This window comes from Anolis sagrei, chromosome 3 (genome assembly GCF_037176765.1).
Source record: "Anolis sagrei isolate rAnoSag1 chromosome 3, rAnoSag1.mat, whole genome shotgun sequence".
Taxonomy (NCBI): Eukaryota; Metazoa; Chordata; class Lepidosauria; order Squamata; family Dactyloidae; genus Anolis; species Anolis sagrei.
In genome coordinates this window covers 90,839,697-90,863,210 of record NC_090023.1, presented here as the reverse complement: position 1 = coordinate 90,863,210, position 23,514 = coordinate 90,839,697, and the positions used below count along the sequence as shown (strand labels likewise).

Sequence of the window (23,514 nt, the reverse complement as noted above, 5' to 3'; positions counted from 1 at the left end):
AAATATCCCGCCCCGCCCCCCCCCCCCCCCCCCGGACGGGAATCAGGCAGTCCTTGAAGCTGCTAGGCCATCCAATTCTAATCAAAATAGCCAATTGCAACATTCACACTTGCCTCAAACAAACAGAGTTCTTTCTCCCACCCTGGGCATTCCACAGATATATAAACCCCACTTTCCTAGTTTCCAACTTACCTCACAACCTTTGAGGATGCCTGCCATAGATGCAGGCGAAACATCAGGAGAAAATGCTTCTGGAACATAGTCATATGCCCTAGAAAACTCACAGCAACTCAGTGATTCTTGCCACGAAAACTTTCGACAACACATATAGCAAAATTGCTAAAGGATATCTCGCAAAAACGAAGTTTTATAAACATTTTTCATGTTTTTATGATAGAACCAATAGGAAATTACATTTATAACCAAGGAACAAAAATCATGTTACATAGTGTTCCACTTTTTCAGATGCTTTAAAAATGGTCCAGTTTCTCTCTCCATCTCCCACTTATTTCCTTTTATTTCATCATACTACATATGCTGGAAAGAAAGTTCAAATTACATAAAGACTTTGCATTCAACTCAGCAGCAAGGAGAGAAGGGGACAAAATCTTGCCTTTTTCTATAGAATCAGGCAAAAGCAAACTGCTGCATCCTCTCCTACCTAGTATTTTCTTCCTTGTTAAAAACCTTTTGCCAGTTTGACATACTCTGATGTTGTCTGGCTATGTACATCCCTGTTTAGCATGAGATGTTGGCAGGTATACTTGTTCCCTGCTTTTCTGTAGCAGCAGCCACTCCATTTTTCCTCCATAGAAACCCAATCTTTGTTCTCCCTATAGAAATAAGCTGGCTAAGATTTTACTTGGACAGCAAGTTCTGATTGTCAAATAGGACAGGTACAAATAAAAGTGCAGTATTGTGCTTAGTGTGGAGCAATTTGGGATTGATTATTAGTGGACCAGTTTCTCATTCAGATGACACAAAGGCTAGTGCTTTTGGATATGAGAGATTGACAAAGATACATGATCCGGCAAAACGAACAACAGGTTTGTGGAGAGACTAGCAAATCCTTTTTTGAAATTATTTGTAAAGCCACCAGGAGGTCAACTTTCAAAATGTGAATCTTAGCTGAAAGCATTCTGCTATATGCAGATAAGTACATAAATGCATTTAGGACTTAATGGCAATGGAAATTACAGATAGCTTCCGTGAACATGTAGTTTTTCACAGACTGGAAAATAACTGCATTCAGTAATGGACCAGATGTTACAGATTTGGAACCATTTATCTTTGTAGAAAATAACAGGAGCAATTTTACATGAATCTCAGTTTATTTTACTTCAGGCGGTATGCCTGTTGTAACTGCAGAGTTGACATGCTTGCTTCTTCCTCTTTACAGCCAGGTCCAGGTGGTCACACTGGATGGGTTCTTCAGTTATAGGAAATGGCTTGGTTTGGTCTGCATTTAAATGGACCAAAAAAAAAAAAAAGAAATAAAGAAATGGCACTATGCACATCAGCTGGTAAATTCTGAAGTCAAATGGAACCATTGACCATGGAATTTTAGATCTCTAATTATACTTAATTAGGTGGCAAGGTTGATGATGCTGTTGTTGTTGTTGTTGATGACGATGGATTTACCAAATATATCAGCTAAAGTGAGCAAATGTTCATACTGTAGATCTGATGCATTTATCGAGGCATTGCAAACTACAAGAAGTTATGAAAGGAATTCTGACGCCCAGGGAATTGGGATTCAACCTGTCCTGGATTGGGTCACAACTTTGAACCTGGATGCCTGGGTTTTGGCTTTGGTTAGGAGTCCATTTGCACAATTAAAAAGTGTGCCACCTGTGCCCATTCCTTGAAATGTCAGATCTGGCCACATTAACATATACTTTATCTTCCAGCTGGATTACTATAACACACTTTACATAGGAAATCGTTTGTAAACTTCAGCAGCTCCAAAACTGTTGTGCCATCAAGTTGTTTTCAATTTATTGTGGCCTAGGATTGCCTTAGGGCAGTGGTTCCCAACCTTTGGTCCTCCAGGTGTTTTGGACTTGAGCTCCGACAATCCCTAGCAGCTGGTAAACTGGCTGGGATTTTTGGGAGTTGAAGTCCAAAATACCTGAGAAAAACCACTGCCTTAGGATCACAATAAGTCAGAAATGACCTGGGGCCCTTCCACACAGCCATATAACCCAGAGTATCAAGGCGGATAATCCACAATATCTGCTTTGAACTGGATTATATGAGTCTACACTGCCATGTAATCCAGTTCAATGTGAATTTTATACAGCTGTGTGGAAGGGGCCTTGGAGTCACAAAACAACAACACACTAACTACTATAAAGCTATCGGAACAAAAGAAAATCTTCAAGTCGTTCAGGAAGGTGTAGTTTGTGGATTACATAAAGACACGATCGTCCCAAGCACTTTCGGATGCACAGTCGGCACAGCTGTGCAAGTCGAGGAGGGCCTGCAGGAAAAGAAAAAAAAATGGGGTTGTAAGAATTCAAAATAGATTTAAGATATATGTTAATGAGGCAATTACAGTTCACCCTGACATTGCGAATATAGCATAGTCAAGTGCAGATGATAGATGTGACTTAACATTTACATCAAAGTGGAGAACTTTAACCTTCCAAAATGCTTCTAGCCACTGGTCTTAAGCCCCTTCCACACTGCCCTTATATTCCAGGATCTCATCCCAGATTATCTTCTTAGTAGAGACTCATATAATCCCATTTAAAGCAGATAATCAGAGATCAGATCCTGTAACATAGGGCAGGGTAGAAGGGCCCTTAGTCAGCAACTCAAAGATAAGAGATTGTGGGATTTGTAAAATCATCTGAACACAGTTACCCAGCGCTGATTTAGTTTGATAACTGAAATAAATACTTAATTATTAACTGAAGTTGGTTATTAAAATCGGAGCTATGCTTCAAAGTTAAGGAAACTCTGAGCCATGCATCCAGGACTATAAAAGTGCAGTCTGTGAGACATAGGGACACTTCTTGGTCATTTTTGAGTACCTCAAGCTTACCACAGTGTTTTGGAAACAGTGTTTTTTAACCAACACTGCTCCTATAATCTTCTACAGGGTAGATAGGAGTCATGTCACCATGGGTTATTTTAAATGCAGGAGATGTTTTTCTTTAAAGAGGAAGGAAACCTATGCTCCAGTTTACTTCCTAGTTAAAAATAAAAGACTTTTCTAGGCCTAAAACACTAAAGGGCAAACACATGAAGAATATATATTTTTTAATCCAAGGAGATGTGTAGATACATCACTCAAAAATCCTGCATGGGATCCACTCCAACGCCCAACCCCTGGGCAGCTGCACCTAACCCCTGGGCTCCTAACATAGATGTATTCCCAAACAACCCATAGGAATTTAATTGGACAACCTAAGGCTTAGCCATTTGCAAGAAATAAGATGAGGCAGGAGATTTGAATCTTACCTTCTCGAAGCAGCAGTGCATGTTCAACAGAGCTGTTTGGTGCAGCAAGATCAAGGGCACATTTGTGTTCAGAATTCTTATACTTCAAGTTGGCCCCGTAATCTGTTAACAAGTTGACAATTTCCACACTGGATTTTCTAGCTGCGGCATGAAGTGGTGTTTCCAGATGCTTACCCAGGTCAACACTAGCTCCTTGGAAAGAATATATATAAAAGCAAACTGAATTTCTATCCTGACTTCTTTTCTTAACGGTGTTTGTTCAAAAACTATTTGCAGGTTGATGTATTGATTTGAATGTTAGTCTAGGACCCCAAGAAACAAGGGTTCAAATTTCCACTAAGCCATGGAAACCCATGGGGTGACCATGGGCAAATCACACTCCAGCACACTCAGAGGAAAGCAATGGCAAACTTCCTTTGACTCAATCTTGCCAAGAAAAACAAGGCAATGGCTGGGAGTTTGACACAGCTGGTAAATTACCAGCAATGATAATATCTACCAACCAAAGGTTGCAAGTTTGAAGCCCCGGGTCAGTGTAAGCACCCAACTGCCAGCCCTGCTCACTGATTATCTAAGCAGTTCAAAAACAGCTTACAGCTGAGATTAGAGAAATTAGGTACCGCTAATGCAGGGGAGGTATTTTACGACACCATAAAGAAAAAGATCAAAGAATGATGGTGACCAAAATGAAGGAGGAAGCCCTGATGGCTCTTCGTCATAGAGATTGGAGAAACAGCACCCCGCTGTGGCTGGCAACTTTCAAAGGTGCTGAAAAGCTGGATGTTCAACTGGATGTCAACACAACACACAATATACATCCTTTCCGTTCTGTCTGTCTTTGTCCCGTCCAAGAAAACGGCATCTTTGCCATGTATGTGTACTGTGATCTGCCCTGAGTCCCCTTCGGGGTGAGAATGGCGGAATATAAATAAAATGTTATTATTATTGTTGTTATTATTATCTGATAGGATTTCTCATAAGTCGTGAGAAATCCTATCTTGGAGGCACGTAATGGCAACATCTTAGTGTTAGAGCTTTAATTGAGGAAATTGCCATTGGGGAATATTTGTCCCTTCAAAACCAAATGTATGCTGTATCAAATGCATAAAAATGACTGTAAATTAAAGGTTTTGATTAAAAGGTTTTAAACATAATTGAGGAGGGGTGCTTTGATTGTACTTTTCCTGAAGGCCAGGGGGTTGGGCTGAATGGTCCATGTGGTCTCTCAAAATGCTATGGTTCTATAATTCTGTGTTAGATATGTAGGCATGTATGCAACTAAACATACATACCTACTTAACATAAAAGAGAAGGAGAAAAAACAATAGTCATTTACTAAGTTGAAAAGCAAGGCAAAATCAATGAACAAGAACTGTCTTGGTGTAGCATACATGAATGCCTCCCCCATACACATACATACCTAATTCCAAAAGTTTCTTGACACATTCCGTCCTCTGATGCCAGCAGGCCACATAAAGTGGTGTTCCATGCTGTGGGTGTTCTTGGTCCATATCTACATCACTGGCTAAAAGAATCTCCATACATTCTCTGTGGCCTGTGTAGAGACAGAGGAGAAGAACTGCGAGATGCACAGAGTCCCTTTTTAGTCCTGCATCATGACATATCCCTGAATATTTGGGAAACCATAACCTTTTGAGAAATGGAAATCTCCATAACCTTTTGGGAAATGGCATTCATAACCTTTTGTAAAGACCAGGAATCTTCCTAAGAAGAGTTAAAAACTCGCTTGAGTCAACCTTCTCCTTAGTGGTAAATATCCACCAGTATTCATGCAAGGCAATTAAGTTTCTCAGGTGTTAAACTGATATGCCTAGATATCTCTTTGTACTGTTAGGGACAAAGATATGCCAATGCACAAAAACATTATATATATAGAAGAGTTTCAGAAGTGTTCTTTTCAGTTGCCCAAAAAACATCTACTCTCTCTTAAAACCTCTCGGTTTAAATCATGCTCCCAAGAGACCAAAAATAAGTAGACTTCTTTAAAATAACATAGTTGGTTTACTCACAAACTTCATGTATTTAGCATATAGGTACTTTGCATATCAATCCAGTTACAGATAGGATTTGAAGGAGTTTTTCTGTGTAGATAACACAGGGCATATTTCTTAGATGCAACAGTCCACAGCATCTCTGTGGTCTGAGAGTCTAATAGAGTCTCAAGCATCTCTCCAGTCTGAGAGTCCAATGCATCCTAAAGCATTCAGTTTCTACTGATTTCTAAAAGCATACACTTTCTAAAATGTAGTCTGAGATCTGAATAGTTCCAGTTCTGATCACATGGTTCTGCAGCCCCTCCCACAACATAGAGTTAAGTAAAACTGCATACCAATACACACATACAATACAGACAGCAATCTGAATTATATACATAACAATAACTAGCATGGGAATCTTGAAGAAGGTTTCCATTTCCAACATGAACATGCATGTGTACAATGCCAGAAATAGAGAAGTCCACTTTGTTTTGTAAGTGCCTAGCTGCCTATAGGTTGGAGGGCTTGTGCTAAATAAAGCACAAATAGGCATTGCAAACAAGGATAACATGTTGTGATCTTTAGTAGGAGGCAGGAGTTGTATATTGCTGTATATAAAAAAAAATTCAAAATCTTGCTATTACCTCTTTTCGCAGATTCATGAATTGGTGAAGCAAAGTGATTCTCCAGCTGTGGCCTGGCACCATATTCAAGCAACATATTGACACAAGCTGCACTACCACTACAGCAAGCATTAAACAGAGGTGTGATCCCATCTAAGGTGACTGCATTGACCTACAACAGAGAAACAAAAATGGGCAAAAGACAGATGCCATGAAAGATCCAAGAAATTTGTTTCAATACACTCTCACAAACAGGCTTCATTTTCAAGATGAGATCGTTAATATCTTTCAGATCTACTTCTGGTAAATTGAACATTCTCTCAGGTACAGGGGAATGAACAGAGAAGGGTGTTATGATGAACCATTGCCTTGTTAGCCGCAAAGAGCATGAGGAAGGAAAGTAAGGTCAGTAGCTGAGGATATGCCATGTATCTAAGTCAAGACATCCTTCAGTAGCTCTGCCAAATGCATGATGTCCTATGTTAGAGCAGGGGAGAGTAAGTGCCCCTAGGATCCTCCATGGAATGAAAACAAAGCAAAAACCAAGATGGCTGGAATTCTTATTATTTCTTAGGAATGGGCATTTTTAATGTGAAATAATATAAGGAAGCCTGACAACCTCCTTGAAGGATGAATTGGAGCCTTCACTTCCTTTTTTATTAACAAAAACAAGTCAGTCCATGGGTTAGAGAGGAGTTGAGGTCCATGAAAACATGGGAGACCAAGGATATTTTCATTTGTGTTTTTCCCCTCAGCCTGTAGTATGGAGAAGGTAAAACTATCTACTATTTTATAAAGGAATCCATGAGATTCTCTCTCAGAGACTCCAATGCTAGATCAATAAACATATTTAGCAATATTGGGTGCTTGGTATTTTTTTTAAAAAAAGCATTAGAGGAGTAAGTAATCTTATGAAAATTACAATTATTGCTCTGAAACATTCAGAAGTTTTAGCAGCACATTTCAACAGGCAGAATGGGAAATTGGCTCAAAAAGTATTTCTGAATGGAATATGCACTGAGTTTAGAGTTATAGCCCCCAGTGGCGCAATGGGTTGAACCCTTGTGCCGGCAAGACTGAAAGGTTGGTGGTTCGAATTTGGGGAATGAGGTGAGCTCCCGTCTGTCAGTTCCAGCTTCCTGTGTAGGGACAAGAGAGAAGCCACCCACAAGGATGGTAAAAAATCAACATCCAGATGTCACCTGGGCAACATTCTTTCCAATTCCTGGCCAATTCTCTAACACCAGAAGTGATTTGCAGTTTTTCAAGTCGCTCCTGACACGAATTTTAAAAAAAAATAATGTCTTCTATTTTAGAACCCGAGAATACCCAGGGCTTCCACAACTCACACTGACTTCAATATAGGGTGTCCTTTAGATAGCTAGATTGCTGCATCACATGCTTCCAGAACAGACCCAGATTGTAATTTCTGTGTAAATAGTAGGCTTGGGTGATCCAGATCGTTAATTTCTTTATTTGTTATTTATTCGTTATTTTTTCATAATTAGAAGCGATATTGACACGTTTTAGCAACCCGGAAGTGTTTTGCCCATATCGAAGCCGCGTCTGCCATCTTCCTTATGATCCGCCAGTGAATCGTAAATGCTGGGGGTGTGGCCTTCAGGAACAGCTGTTACCCACCCCCACCTCCTCCCTCTTTGCATCTGCGGCTTTGCGAGGCCCGGCTTTGCAAGGTGGGCGTGGCCACGCCCAGCTCTTCCTGTAATCTTGCATTTTCCCGGCCCTGGGTGCCTGCAAAGGGCGATGGATGGCTGGGGAATGAGGTGGGCATGGCTACGCCAGGCTCTTCTTGACGGACACTGGGGGCCTGGCCGTCAAGAAGAGCCGGGCGAGGCCACGCCCACCTCATTCCCCAGCCATTCATCGCCCTTTGCAGGCACCCAGGGCAGGGAAACTGTAAGATTTTAAAAGCAATCTTACAGTTTCCCTGCCCTGGGTGCCTGCAAAGAGCGATGGATGACAGGGGAATGAGGTGGGCATAGCCTTCAGGAAGAGCCGGGCGAGGCCACGCCCACCTCATTAACGAATCGATTCGTAATTAACAAAATTTTGTAAATTTCGAAATTTTGAAATCGGAAAATTCTGAAATTCTATAAAAATCGAAACGCCAGTGCCCCCTAGAAACGAAACGAGTTTAGGACCCAATTTTTCCTTGATTACCCAAGCCTAGTAAATACGGTATGTTCTTTCCATCCAGCATAGTCAGTGGACCTAAAGTCCAAAAGTTTGTAAAAAGCCACATACTTCCCACTCGCTCTACATCTTGACTGGACATAAAAATGTACAATTGTGGCAGACTAAGCATGGGCTTTTATTATTTTTATTATGTCTAAAGTGTTCCTTAATAGAATTTAGGTTTTTCATTTTTTTTATTAAGAATAGATTTGAAAGAAAACTTAGTTAGATGCAATATGCCCTTGAGAAAGGCAGACTACAAATTACGTACAAATTAAATAAATGAAAACAAATTTGTAATTATAAAATGCACACATTTGGGAGAGGAGCATTAAGTAGCAGGTTGTAATAGCTGTGGTTTCAATATAGCTATTGAATAGTCTATTCTTCTTTTGGTTCTTAAAATACTGCAAAAGGCTATGTTTTTATTTGACAGGGTGAGCCCAGCAAAACCACAAAAAGGGTCTATCTAATTAACAACATGTTTCTTGAGACAGCTTCTTAGATACGTGTAACTAGGATGGCATAAAATCAATTTTTGTAGCATTTGGTATTTAAAGATACATTGTCCTTGGACTCAGGATTCTAGTTAGCCATCACAACTAATAGTCATTAATATAATGTCTCCTGTGGATTTCTGTAAGCTCCTTTTGTAGCCATCTCTTGCCTTGTGATGTGACAGTGATTCCTTTTATATCATATTCGCAGGTTGGAAAAATCACTGTTTTGCATTACTTTCTCCAGTAAGAAGGAGATAAAATATTTAATAATAATAATAATAATAATAATAATAATAATAATAACTTTATTTGCATTCTGCCCTGTCTCTCTGAGGGGACTCAGGGAGGATTCCAGCATAACAATGGCAAACATTCAATGCCTACATAAAACATGTGATACTAACATAAAATCCCAGAAAACCCCCACATATAAAAGTAACATTAAATCCTAATATCAAATTAAGACCTAACATCAGTAAATTAAACCTGACATCAATAAATTAAACTTCATGTAAAAATTGATTTCTCTTCATTTTTCTACATGATTTGTAAATCTCTATCTTGATCACCTCCTACTTAATTGCCTTTATTTCTAAACTACAAAGTAACATGCATGTTAGCTTTTATTTAGAGGAAAGGTGCTCCATCACGTCTGTCCTATTCTCCATCTTTTTGAGACTCGTGATATCCTATCAAGATAGTGTGACCTGAACTGAAAACTATGGCTGGAATTCTGTATCTATTAAATCCACTTAAGTGTGTAATTCTCTTGGCTTGACTCCCTTATCCCAAACTGACAAAAGTGTCATTAATCAGGGCTCCGTTTACTGGCAGAATGAATCTCCCTTCTCCCCTTGCAACTGATCTTTGCTTAAGTAGGTTCAGGGAGAGTTACAGTTGTGACAGTAGTATCATGTTTGTGACTAAGGACTTGTCTACAAGGTCTTAATAACCCTTAACCCACAGTGTCATCCCTCTGGATGTCACCATGATAATCTGCACCTTGTAATCCCTATCACAGGGATCATCCCCTTCTCCCTGGCCACACAGTTGTTTCTGGCAATGTCCATGGCTGTAGTTATCTCGCAACATCAGCAGTAAGGTGATGGTCCAGTTGGGCCATAACAATCTTGGCCCAGATGGACCACCTGGGCTCTACTCTGTCACTGCAGTAGATTGGTGATGGAGTGTGTGGTCACCTTTGGAGCCAGTCTGGAGCATTTCTGCTCCAGATTGCCCCTGCAATAAGGCCCAAGTAATGATTGTGAATACTAAATAGTAATAGAGAAATAAATCTAGATCAGTGTTGAGAATTTTTGATTGCTGAGGGGGAGAACCAGTGTCATGTAGGGGTTTGAATGTTGGAATAGCACAGGAATAGCACAGGCATGGACAAACTTCGGCCCTCCGGGTGTTTTGGACTTCAACTCCCAGAAATCCCAGCCATCTTACTGGCTGTTAGGAATTGTGGGGGTTGAAATCCAAAACACCTGGAGGGCCAAAGTTTTCCCATGCCCCAATTAGGACCTAGAGATTCCCCAATCAACTATAGAAACTTGTGAGCTGACCTTGAACACATCACATTTTTTCTTTTCAGAGGAAGACAAAGACAACTTCTTTTGAACAAATCCAGCCAAGAAAATGTTCTGATGTAGTTGCCATAGATCAGAAACAATTTGAAGGGCAACAACAACAATGAAACATACCGGTAACTCCTGGTCTGTGACCATAACAATAAAATTCATTCTTTCTAACATACCAGTAGTCACGATTGTGATAATATTGCCAGAGCTGTAACATAAAACTACTTTACTGAGCTGCTATGGGGAGAAGGAGGTCCATTCTGCCAACTATCAAAGCATGAGTAAATGACATTTTCATCATTCCATCCTACACTTAACTAAGTACATGAAACAGAATTCCTGCCTATATTCCAAATGCTGCTGATTATAGGCTGTGTGCTTAATATTATCTGCATATATATGATGTCAGGATACTTAACATTTAACTTTTGGTGATGACACGGCCAGTAATATATTTTTACCTATACATTTATTGATTTTTTTTCCAGGCAATATAAGTATCATTATACAATTTGTTAAGTTAGTAATTTCCCAATACATGACTTATACTAGTTATAAACCTGTTAAAACTAAATCACCCTGCCCAATAATAATAAAATATAGAAATTATAAAGTTAAAATGGATTTCCCACCTTACATATGATAAAAATATATTATTGTCATCCTAATATTTTACTTAGTCTTTCAAACCTATGAGCATTTTTATATTTTCATTTTTTAAAATAAATGATATAGTGGTTGGGTTGTTGTAGGTTTTTCAGGCTGTATGGCCATGCTCTAGAAGCATTCTCTTCTGACATTTCACCTGAATCTATGGCAGGCATCCTCAGAGATTGTGAAATATAATGGTTTTCATTTTTCAAAAAAGTTGACTTCTCCTTTATCAAACAAGATGACTTGTCCATTTCTGCCAGTTCTTTTATTACATAGTTTTGATGGTGTTTATTTTTCCAGTTTTGCACCTAAAGTAATCTTGCTGATATAATAATATAATGCAATGTTTTTTGTTTGTTCATTTAGGAATCCCAATAGAAATAAAATTGGATCTAGCTTTATTCTGATTTTAAAGATCTCTTTTATCAGATGTTATATCAGTCTCCAATATTGTTTTGCTTTTTTGCATTTCTACCAACACTTCCAGTAATATATAATTATTTCCCCTACTCCGTACCCTTTAAGGAAGCATCTCTCATAATACCCAAAGGTGATGAAAACTGTAGTACTTACCCGAGCACCATGTTCCAGCAATACTTTCGCACAGGCAACATGGCCACCCAGACATGCTTCATGAAGGGCAGAAACATGGTCTATTGTAACAATATTCACATTGAATCCCTGGAATTCAGGAGAGAGTTGTGGAAATTATCCCAATAATAACAAAAAGCATTACTGCAACTGAGATTTACTCTTGGATGAAATAAAATGCCCTGCATAGTGTTCACATCTATAAATCAATAAAAGTTTTCATTAAAAAAATTACTGTTCTAGCCTAGACACTTTTCATAATTGTATTGACAATACCGATAGAGTTGGTCCACCCACTGTCCTTCTGCTCCATAGACTTATTATAAAAATTCAAGTGTAGGATAATGAATTATTTGTAGGAAGATCAAGGGGAACTGAAGGAAAGAAGATAAATTTTAACATCAAAAATTACTCAATCATGGAATCTCATCAGCAGTATGAACACAGTGATAGCTAAGATGCCTATAATGGAAAATGACTGGTTATTGGATAAATAAGTACATCCATGTAGCTGAATGTTGTGTTAGTGAGCTTAGATTTTTCCCCCCCAGGGAATGACTGACTTGCGTGAAGACAAGCAAAAACAAATTGCCAAAAGTCTCCATGGCTATGGCTGTGTGAGCAGATTATGAGCAAAGATTTTGGAAAATTGAAAAAAAATTAAATGTTTTCATACTATAAATAACCTGTATTTTGAAGTTGTCTTCCTTCCACAACTACAGTCTACTAGACTTTTCCTCGTGTGTGGAAATACTGTTGTTAATCCTGACTTGAGTAGACCTGTTGAAACAATGAACTTTAGCTATGTGTTGATTCACCATTCCGCCATTGATTGAATTGGTCTGCTATATACTGAAATTCACCAACAGGATGCCAGCCAATATTTTTAGTATAGTTTATATCTAAAACAAGTCTACAAACAGATGAGAATTCGCTTAATGATCTGTTGAAAATACAGACAGCATGAGTGTGGGAGATAAGTTCCAAAACAACATGTATACATCTGAATCTGCATTTAATAGCAAGTCCTATATTTTGACTACACTTGGACCAGGGAATAACACTGGAGGATCTACAGAGGCCCACAAATACTTGTGGGATGGATTATTTTTTTGGCAAGTGGGTAGGATATCAGGTTCTCGAAAGGGAAATTTTATTGTATCTAAATTTTTAGAAACCGAATAACAACGCCTCCATGTAAAAATAAGATTTTTCAACTATATTGCAAATATATTTTCAAATATCATCATTTACAATTTGTCAATGTAACCAGTTAGTGACAACACTATTCCAGAGTTTATAGAAGATATTACAATGCAATCCTAAACATATTCAATCAGAAGTAGTGGGGCCACTAAATTCTTCGCAATAAGATGACAGCTTTTAGTTGTTTTATTTAGAATTTTCTAATAAAAACAACCGTTTTCAAATTTTATCTTATTTAAACTCAATAATTTTAACAAGAAGGTGGATTCTGCATGAAATATTTATGTGTTTGCAAGCACTGTTAATATTTTTCATATCCGTACACTTGGCATTTTATTTATTTGCGTTGTTTACAAAATAATATACTTCATCAACCTTGGGTGTTCTTACCTGTGCTATCAATGTTTTCAAAGACAACAGGCGTCCTTGAAATGCAGCTTCATGAAGTGGAGATCTATCTGCCCATGAACCTATGAAATAGGATTGTTGAAAATAATTCTAACTAATCAAAATATAGAAAAACAAATATGTTCTGAGACACTGTTTCTGAGATAATATTGTTTTGGCACTTCTGGAATGAAAATAGCATGAAAAAGTCTTCTCCTTCTCCATAACATGCAGTTGCTGAATAAATACAGTAAGAACATCAAAGGAGCTTCCTGTACCTCTCATCTCTGCCTCATGATATCCATGCCTCAAGACTGAACTTCTAACCTGCTTCTCCTCATAGCACAGGGAAAACTAGCATGTTCCTGAATTGTTCAGGCTAGAAGAAAAAATCAAACTAGAATGTATTTTGCAGAGGGAAAGTCAGAAAGTGAACATAAGACCTAAGTGTATTAGAGCTTTTAAAAAAAAGAAAAAAAGAAAATAGATTTTAAAAAATGTTATCAGCTTCTAGAGATTAGGCGTTTTTTTCCATGTTATGAGCGACTTGAGAAACAGCAAGTCACTTCTGGTGTGAGAGAATTGGCTGTCTGCAAGGAAGTTGCCTAGGGATACCAGGATGTTTTAAAATGGGAGGCTTCACCCATATATAAGGTTGTTTTAATTGTTTGTTTGAGATGGAAACCTGGACTTACAAGGTACAGTCCATCTGACATCGTGTCATTAAATAAACTGCTGACTGGGTTGTTGTAGGTTTTTTGGGCTATATGGCCATATTCTAGAAGCATTCTCTCCTGACGTTTCACTTGCATCTATGGCAAGACCTCACTACCTCTGAGGATGCTTGCTATAGATGCAGGTGAAATGTCAGGAGAGAATGCTTCTACAACATGGCCATATAGCCCAAAAAACCTACAGCAACCCAGTGATTCCAGACATAAAAACCTTCAAGAAAACTGCTGACTTCTATCAGATTCAGTTCATGAGCCTTAAATAACATTCTCTTTCAAGTGTTTGGTTCTACCAAATGAAATGAAAGGAACAAACCAGCATGGCACCAAATGCCCCCCCCCCCCCCCCAATGTGTGGCATAGCAACAAAAATGACTGAAGCTTAAAGCAAAAAAAGAGCTGAAAGGATTCTGAAGCAGGGAGAGGTGATTAGGGATTTCCCATCTCTTCTGGGATTTATTTTAGATTTGACAGATACAATCCAAGGTGTTGAAGCTATTTTAAGTTTAGAGTTTAGGCCCTTGCATGCTTTCTTTGAAAATCTGGAATAAATGTCAACGTGGATTTGCCATAACTCATATACTAGCCCTTGAGGAGGGACTGAACATTTTCATGGATTCAGCAGAGTTATTTCAATAAGAGCATTTCATACTTCCTGTAATGTCACAAGAAAAACAAATCTCACTTAAAAATTGCACTTTGTGTAGAACTTTGATGGACTAAAGTATGCACGAAATAATCCATTTGTTATATTTTATTTATTTGCTTTATTCTTTATCCGGCCTTCCTCCTGAGACAAGGACTAAAGGTGACTGAATTATAGAATGTAAAGGATCAAAGTGAGTTACACTGAAAAATCATCAATGGAGTAAAATGCATACATGAAGCATATCAAGTAAAATTCATAAATAAATGCTGATGTTAGGGGAAATGCATTAAAATTTGCTTCTCTTAAAACAGTACAGCTGAAATCCTCTGAACGCTTATGTCTTTTTGTTGTTGCTGCTGCTGCTGAAGCACAGATCAGGCAAAGCTAAATGCCAAATCCAGGTCACATTAAGCAAAAAGCCATGTTCAGTTCAGTCGCTAATTGACAACACAGCGTTCCCTTGAAGTAACAAGTTGGAATCTGTCTGTTTCAATATCTTTATACTCTTAAGCCATTAAGCTCAAAAAAGTAAATATTGCCTTAGTTGTGACACTGCAAACAAGAGGTGCATTAACCTACAAATTAGCGCAACACATGATAGTTTAAATATAACAGTGAAAACAGGAACATTTCCAACCTATAAATAACTGTGCATGCTGCATTGACTCTAAGCACAACCTCCATAAGCCGTGTGGTCACCTAATTTCTTTGCCTAGAACACAGTAGTACATTTCTACAAAAACATACCTCCCTGAAACATATGACAAATGTAATTCCCATAAGGTCCCTCTCTTACGTCGTCAGATATGGAAGACATCCCAGGAGAGATTTTTTTAAGCTTTGAGGGTATATCTGGCTCTTCTTTTAAATGGTTTTGCTGTAAAGCTTAACACTAATCGTGAACCTGTAATCTAATCAGGGCAGAAGTGAAGTCAGGAGGACTCTGATTTGAAAGATGATATGGGACAGACAAAGTGATGTAAGGAGGAACACTGCAGATAAAAAGATGGTAGATACCTAACATCATTGTGTACATGCATATTTAATTTATGGTATACAGTTAAATGCTTCTATCACAGATTTATTGTCCCCACTGGGACGTGTTGTTTATACTTACGATTACTTTACAAAAAAGTGAATGCATATTAAGAAAGCAACTTGAATCCCAAATTTATGTGACTATGTGAGCATCTGTTTGTAAAACTCATTAGTAAAGAAGCAAGTAGTAAATATTTCTGACAATGCAAATTTATATTAAAATGAAATGCCATGTAGCTGCCTCATATCTTAATATGTTTGCTATGATAGGTAAATACATTTGGCCTAAGGCCAACTACTAGTTTCGACAATACTAGACTCATTGAGTGATTTGCCGAATAGTAAGTCAACACTGAGGCAAATTCCATTGATTCAATGGGTTCTAATTTAATTGGGATTAGTAATTGGATTTAGGACTTTAAATAGATGGCTTATAAAAGGCCGGGGTTGGATATCTGTCAAAAGGAGCTAGAAGTCCTCCAGAAGATCAACATATCCACTTCTCAGCCACAGCCTCAAACCCAGCTTTTGTGACCCACCAACATGTAGGGAAAATGTAAATGGACTGTTGTGACACAGAAATTAGAAACTATCAGAAGGGATTCCACTAAGCCAAGCTAGCTAAATTACAACTGACAATTGCTTAAGCAGGCATCAGGCCCGTAGCCAGGATTTCGTTTCGGGGGGGGGGGGGGGGGGCGAATTTTTTTTCAGGGTTTTTTTGGGGGGGGGCTGAGTTTCGGGGGGGGGCTGAGTCTGAGTGAAAGAGGGTCTAGCCTAGCAAACCTTTTGTATCATTACCCCAATACCCCCATGCATATGGGATATATTGAGTATGGTGATCAGATCATGATATGAATAAACATAACAGTTTAAATAATGCACCAGTAAGGCCTTTTCGCAAACCACCATGAGAATTTCGGGGGAGGCTGAAGCCCCCCGAGCGCCCCCCCCCCCGGCTACATGCCTGGCAGGCATTCAACTATTCTCAAGACTGATGAATAAAAAGGACATCTTTCAAATGTCCTATAGAGCCTATGTTTTAAAAACAACTAGACATAACAGTATTTTCAACCAAAATAGAATAAAATCCTCATTACAGTACACATTTCCTGCACATCTATAATATTTACTTAATCTTTAAGCAAAATGTGCACATGCTTGATGGTGATTTCCAACCTCATGTATGATAATGAAGCAATCAAGCAATATTTCTGATCATTTCAATGAACAAAGTAAAGAATATCTGTGCTTCTAAAAGTCATTCAGATATGTGCCTATAAATATTTTACCTGGAGCTATTCCATAGATTTCTTCAGCTATCCTGGCAGCCTCCTTCCTGTTCCCTTTCACAATATAGAAATGGGTCAGTAAAGCCAAGGAGATTTTAATTAAGAGTTTGAAACAAAACAAAGCAAAAATGGCAAAATAAATGTTATTAAAAGCATAGAGTATCGTACTGTCCTCCATTTTGCCTTGCCCTGTGTGTAAGTTCACATGTGTGCTAAGTTACAGTTTACTATTATTGGTATCATATGACATCTATTTTGAACCCCTGAGCAGTTGATGTCTTTCAGTTACCAAAAATACACCCTGGTTTGTTTGTTTTTACATTACAGGCAAGCTATTGATATCAAATAACAATGCTTAGGATTAAAAACTTTGAATGTTTTTCCGTGCCTGCATTAAACAGCATAACTTCTTCAGTCTAGTTTATGCAAATATAACATGAGACATAGTTTGTAATACATAAGGGAAGTATATGAAGAAGAAATACAAAACACATCAAAACAATTTTAAAAATGGGCATTTTCCCACACTGCACAAATTGCTAATTACATTATATATAGTTTTTCCATTTTCTAATTTAAGGTGTTTATTCTTCATCAGATAATTCTTCAGCTGCTATTCAAAGTGGGAAAGGATCTCACTGCTTTCTTTTTACAATTTCAGAGCACCTTCTGTATGTCCACTTCATGTATAAGTCACAAAAAAATTGACAATTTCTACTACCTTGGCAGCCACCTCTCCACAAATGTCAACATCGACACTGAAATACAACAACACCTCAGTTCTGCGAGTGCAGCATTTTTTTTAACGAAACTGAGAGTGTTTGAGGATTGGGACATTCTTAGGGATACCAAGATTCTTGTTTATAAAACTATTGTCCTCGCAGCTCTGTTATATGCCTGCAAAATGTGGACCGTCTACAAACGGCACTCTCAACTTCTGAAACAATTCCATCAAAGCTGCCTCTGAGAAATCCTGCAAATTTCTTGGGAAGACAGACAGACAAATGGTAGCATTCTGGAAGAAGCAAAGACCACCAGCATTGTAGTAATGATTCTCCACCATCAACTTCGCTGGACTAACCATGTTCTCCGAATGAAAAAGAATGCCAAATAATATAAAAAATCCCTGCAGTCATCATTGTTTAATTTCATTCTAAAGTTTGTGTGAATAAAGTTTGTGTGAAAATTCCTAGACTTATACGTGCGTGTGTGTGTGTGTATCCAGCAACAAAGAACAGGAAAGTTGTTCTCATTCTCCCATAGACACACTTCCACATCCAGACATTTCTGGAAAAAAGGAAACCAATAAACCATTATGATTAATTGACTGGAAGCATTTTTTCAGAGAAGTTGTAAACCTCAAACTTTGTAAACTCCTGACATAGAGCTATAACAATGCTGCAATGGCATGTCACATGTGATTATCAAGTGCACCATGGGAAATATTTGATTTTAATGGGATAACACAAGTACCTGTTTATTGTTTGTGTGAAATATTGACTTCCCTATTTTCAGCCTCACAATAAATCCTCAAAATGGCTTAGAGTAAAAGAAAATCAACACATTGTTGATGGCGCTATTCCCTTAGTGCTGTTAAGTAGCACTTTCTTTCCAGCCAAAATATTTTACCTCTATTAATCAGTGGTATTTGAAAAGAGAGAGGCAGTTTCTCATGAGGATGTTCTTTCTAAACCATTGTAATACCTTACTTCTAAAGGGACTGAACCATGGAGCTTAGAGAGAGATTCATTAAAGGCTTGGTTAGGCCACCCAGGACTATGGAAGAATACAATTGGGAACAAACTGGATTAATTGACCAAATTAAAACCCACACTGCCCCTTCTCCATTTAATAACAAGTCAGTTATGTCAAAGGTATTGTCAGTCAGTTAAATGATGCTTTTTCATCTGAAGAGAGAGGCCACTGATATTTACACAGAAAAACTAAGAGCTTTCTCCCACTAGCTTCCTGTCCTGCTACAATTGCATTGTCTTTAAGGATTGCTTTCTTTCCGACTGCATCTTCAGAACCACTATGGACTGCAGTCCATATTTGAACTAAACCCATACATACCATACACATAATTTTGGACTACCCAGTCACTACCTCTCCCCAAACAAGTATCTTTTCCTTTTTCATCATTTGGCAGATATGCAGGCACACACTTAGAAAGATGCCCTCTGAAATATAACACCACGGCATTATAGTGTTCTAGCATAATATCCTTGCAACAACCCCCTTCCCCCAAACTCTAATCTGATCTGAGTAAAGGAATAAGCCAGAGCTTTCCCCAAGCCTCAGAGGACAGGAGCACTGCAGCCAGAGAGCTGACACCCACTACACCACACCTGTCAAACTCAAAGCCCAGGACCAAATCTGGCTCCTGATGTCATTTTATGTGGCCCATGTCGCTGTTGCCCGTTTTTGGTCTAAAACTATTTTGCTGCTTATGCTTCCTTTATTTTATCAGTTTTAAACTTATTTATTATCCAATGCTTTTGACACAAAATAAATAAATGTGGCCCATGAGGTCTAGATGGTCCCTGTGCTGGTTCCACTCCTTTTGCAAGCACAGACTGCATCCTCCGTATTTCAAATGCAGCAGGAATGTACTTGCAAGTGAGTGTATTTCCAGCTGGAGATAATTTCCCTCCTCACAGCATCTGACATCCTGGGGATCACAGCAGAACAGATTGTTTAAAATTACCTTCAGGCTATGTGTATAACAATACCTAAGTGAATTTTGTGTTTATACTTGGGTATTCTCTCATTATACACATAGCTCTAAGGGAGCCCCCAGTGGCGCAGTGGGTTAAGGCGCTGAACTTGCTGACCGAAAGGTCGCAGGTTCGAATCCAGGGAGCGGCGTGAGCTCCCACTGTTAGCCACAGCTTCTTAAGTAGATCAATAGGTACCGCTCTGGCAGGAAGGTAACAGTGGTCTGTGCAGTCATGCTGACCACATGACCTTGGAGTTGTTTACGGACAATGCCAGCTCTTTGCCTTAGACATGGAGATGAGAACCACTCTCCAGAATCAGACACAGCTGGATTTTATGTCAGGAAAAAACCTTTACCTATCCTTTTATTCTCTCCAAGACATCTCATTCAGGATGTAAATGCCAGTACAGACATTCAAAACTCTTAAGATCCCCAACATTTCAGTTCCAAGGCATTATTTGTATTCTACAAAGGACCTCATCACATTAAGAAATACTCTTCAATCCGTATGCATCCTGCAGCTTTTATGATTGAATGCATGCTGTTTTCAGACGGGATGCATACTAACCCCTGCACACTCAAATACTATGCTTCTTACCTTCAGAAAATATTCTGCTTTGACTCACCACACCATTGACGGCTGGCTCCTCCCAATCCACTCGAAAGACTCCCTACACCACTCAGGGTCCTTCCACACAGCCCTATATTCCAGAATATCGAGGCAGAAAATCCCACATTATCTGAGTCAGATAACCCAGTTCAAAGCAGATATTGTGGGATTTTCTGCCTTGATATTCTGGGATATAGGGCTGTGTGGGAGGTCCCTTAGTGACCTCTTTTCTAAGATTGTGCACTGAGGTAGCCTTGAAATCCCAAACTACCACTACCTATCACTGAGACTATGAAGTAATAGTTTCACCCGATTGCTACCTTTTGGTGACAAACAAAAAAGCTGCTGATGTTGTTTTGTTCAGTAATTTCATTTTATGAGGCTGAATTTGAGGTGATTCAAAGGCAATAGTGGCTTCTATCAGCATTGCTTCTTCTATTGAGAAGGCATGATTGATATTACTTTGAAGTGTTTGCTGGTTATATGGCTTTGCATGGGAAAGGACGACCCCAGAGCCAAGGCAATGTTAGCTGAGGGAAGAATTTTGGAGGTTTTTGTAGCAATATAGCTAATGAAGAAAAGGAATTCTTAACTTGTATCAAAACATTCTTATTACATTGCCAAGTTTTTCTGTGATATAAAAAGATGATTGAAGAAGAGCTGAATTGCTCTTTTACATCTTTTGATTAAAATTATTTTACAAATTACCATTCTGATACACATACAGATACAATGGAGTGAAGAAATAGTGCAGATTCCAGTAAAGAAATGTTTTAAAAATGAAGTAAAGTGGCAATTACTGATTTCAGTAATCCCGGAGATCTTTCCCCTTCAACATCCAAACTGAAATGGCAGTCGCTTCCATTATGAAAAGTCGGGGGGGGGGGGGTTATCATATCAGAAGTGACTTGAGAAACTGCAAGTTGCTTCTAGTGTGAGAGAATTGGCCATCTGCCAATGGTACCCAGATGTGGTACCATCCTGGGGGAGGCTTCTCTGGTGTTCCCGCATTAGAAGTTGGAGCTGACAGAGAGAAGCTCAGGTCAGCAGTTCAGCTGGCACAAGTGTTTAACCCATTGCACCACCATGGCATGTAGTCATGAGACTCCACTCCCATATATCCCCCAAATGACAAGTCATAGTGATGCTGTCAGGATACACACAGACTTTCCGATTACACGCAAAAACAGTGCTTTCTGTAGTATTTCGAAAAGCACAATTAAAATTCCTGTTTCTGCAGCACTTTGCAGATGGATTCCAATAGAATATTGATGGGATGGGACAAAAGACATATGAAATCATTCTCAAACAGTTCAGAAAAGAATCTTTTCTAATGTGATGAGGTCCCAAGCTGTCATGTTTGAAAGTTATAGAATAGTACTCTAAGCTTTGAATCTCCAAAGCACTTTATTTTTCTTTAAAATTCTCTATGACATAAAAACAGTTGAATTTGAAAGGTGAAATTAAGATTGTTTTCATCAGGTTTGCAATACTACTGCAATCAGTATGAAGTTTTCATTTTTATTATCTTCTTTGATTAATGCAAGGGGCAAATGATACTCAGGTGCGTATTTGAATTTAACTGCAGGTTTTGAAAAAATGCAGCTGATCTGAGAGTAGCAGCTTAGTAATCAAGGGATCCGAGAAGAGGTGGAGAAGAAAATTGATTCAAAGGTGGTAGAGATAAAGAGAAATTCTGCCTGATAAGGGGTGAGAGGTAACATTATGGAAAGAGAGGTAGCAATATTGTTCACTGCTTCTAGATTAAAATCAGCAGTGACAACAAGAAATCAAAATATCTCGAAAATGGGGTCTAGGAATCTCTGATTCCAAGATTTGTATTTGAACAACAGGTTGTTATCCGAGGAATAGTGTACTAGTGACACTAGGTGGAGCTATAGGAATATAATAATTTTTTTGTAAAATCAATTGCAAGCACCGTGCCAGCTAAAATAGGGCGTAGTTGGCTACTTAAGAGTTGTCAAGACCAATTTACTTCAAATGGACATTAGTGAAAATGGTCAGTTAATTGCTCCAAAACTAAAAGGAGATTAGACTATATATGATAATATGCTACGAGGTACTGTAAAATACAGTCCATTACCATTCTTGCATGAAAGCCATTTTCAAAATTGCTTTTGCCCACAATTTAGTTCACGGTAAGAGTCTCCTGTGGAGAAATATTGCCATTTGGCTAAATGTCAACCCACTTTATGAGAGAGGAAGACTTGGCTCTTATTTGCACAGAAGTCATTTTGTATTGTGGTAGTCACACAGGGGTGTTTAATAGTATAAACAAACATCACAGCTGACTTCTTTTAAAATGGGGGAAATCAAAGATGGATGAGTAAGTACTTTCCAAGGCAGGAAAGGAGAGAGGTGAGCTGTGGTGGTCCAAAGGCACACAGGCCTGATGGTGAAATGCGTAAACATGCAGAATGCAAGTATCAGGAAGAGTCATCTATTAACCACTGACAATCCATTGCAGCATGCTCAGCTGATACTTGCATTCCTAAATGTGTAAAACATGATGTATCTTCCAGGTTGCCTGATGACATTAATTAATGCACAAGTGCATTGTAACACCCTACGGCTCCATCTCAATCTTTATTTCTTGGAAAGCTAATTCATTTTAATGCCGTAGCTGATCCCTAATTTAGCATGTATTTTGCACATTCGAAGTCCCAGACCATTAAATGTTTTAGAAATAAGATAGTGTGTTTAGAGTAAAAGGTAGAATATGTTTAAACAGAAAAATATTTAGAATACAACCTTACCGACTGGTTTAAAAAAGGAAGCCACCTAATTTCAAATAAAGGATCCAAGAAAGTAACCTACCAGAGAAATATTAAGCAAGTGACCAGAGTACTACAAAACCAAAATGTCTTATTATATGGATGCAATAGTGTTAATTGGTGATGCAATCACCTGTAAACAGGCTGATGGCTGATATTATCTGATGTCATCATTTGGTGCCAGGTAGCTAGGATGAGCGAATAGTGACATAAGTGAATAGTCTCTCATGATCTCATGCAACTTCCTATTGGAGAAGAAGGGTTTCGGTGGGGTTTCTTTTAAGGTTAAACTACTGAGCTACTGAACTTGCTGACAGAAAGGTTGGTGTTTCGAATCCGGGGAGCGGAGTGAGCTCCAGCTATTACCCCATCTTCTGCCAACCAAGGAGTTTGAAAACATCCAATTGTGAGTAGATACTATTACCCACAGGTTACTACCCTTGAAATGCTTATAAGAGAGAGGGAAAGAAAACCA

General features: G+C 38.6%; 1 protein-coding gene across 2 annotated transcripts; it reads right to left on the bottom strand.

Annotated features, from left to right (window-relative positions):
- Positions 1 to 349: 349 nt before the first annotated feature.
- On the bottom strand, positions 350 to 17,099 carry ASB11 (ankyrin repeat and SOCS box containing 11). 2 transcript variants are annotated; one of them, XM_060770005.2, is made up of 7 exons: positions 16,916 to 17,099; positions 13,209 to 13,288; positions 11,595 to 11,702; positions 6,110 to 6,260; positions 4,889 to 5,023; positions 3,469 to 3,660; positions 350 to 2,482 (listed from the first exon to the last, which is right to left on the bottom strand). In XM_060770005.2, the coding sequence occupies exons 1-7, from the start codon at positions 17,091 to 17,093 to the stop codon at positions 2,358 to 2,360; spliced, it is 969 nt and encodes a 322-aa protein (XP_060625988.2). In that variant the 5' UTR covers positions 17,094 to 17,099; the 3' UTR covers positions 350 to 2,357. The 2 variants fall into 2 exon arrangements, with proteins under 2 accessions (XP_060625988.2, XP_060625989.2); XM_060770006.2 differs by lacking the exon at positions 16,916 to 17,099 and adding an exon at positions 15,333 to 15,487.
- Positions 17,100 to 23,514: the final 6,415 nt, after the last annotated feature.

Coding starts and splice junctions, on each gene's coding strand:
- ASB11 (XM_060770005.2), bottom strand. CDS start 17,093: ATGGAGGACAGTACGATACTCTATGCTTTTAATAACATTTATTTTGCC. Junction 6,261..11,594: donor TGCTGGAACATGGTGCTCGG/GTAAGTACTACA, acceptor TCTCTGTTGTAG/GTCAATGCAGTCACCTTAGA. Junction 5,024..6,109: donor TCATGAATCTGCGAAAAGAG/GTAATAGCAAGA, acceptor GTCTCTACACAG/GCCACAGAGAATGTATGGAG.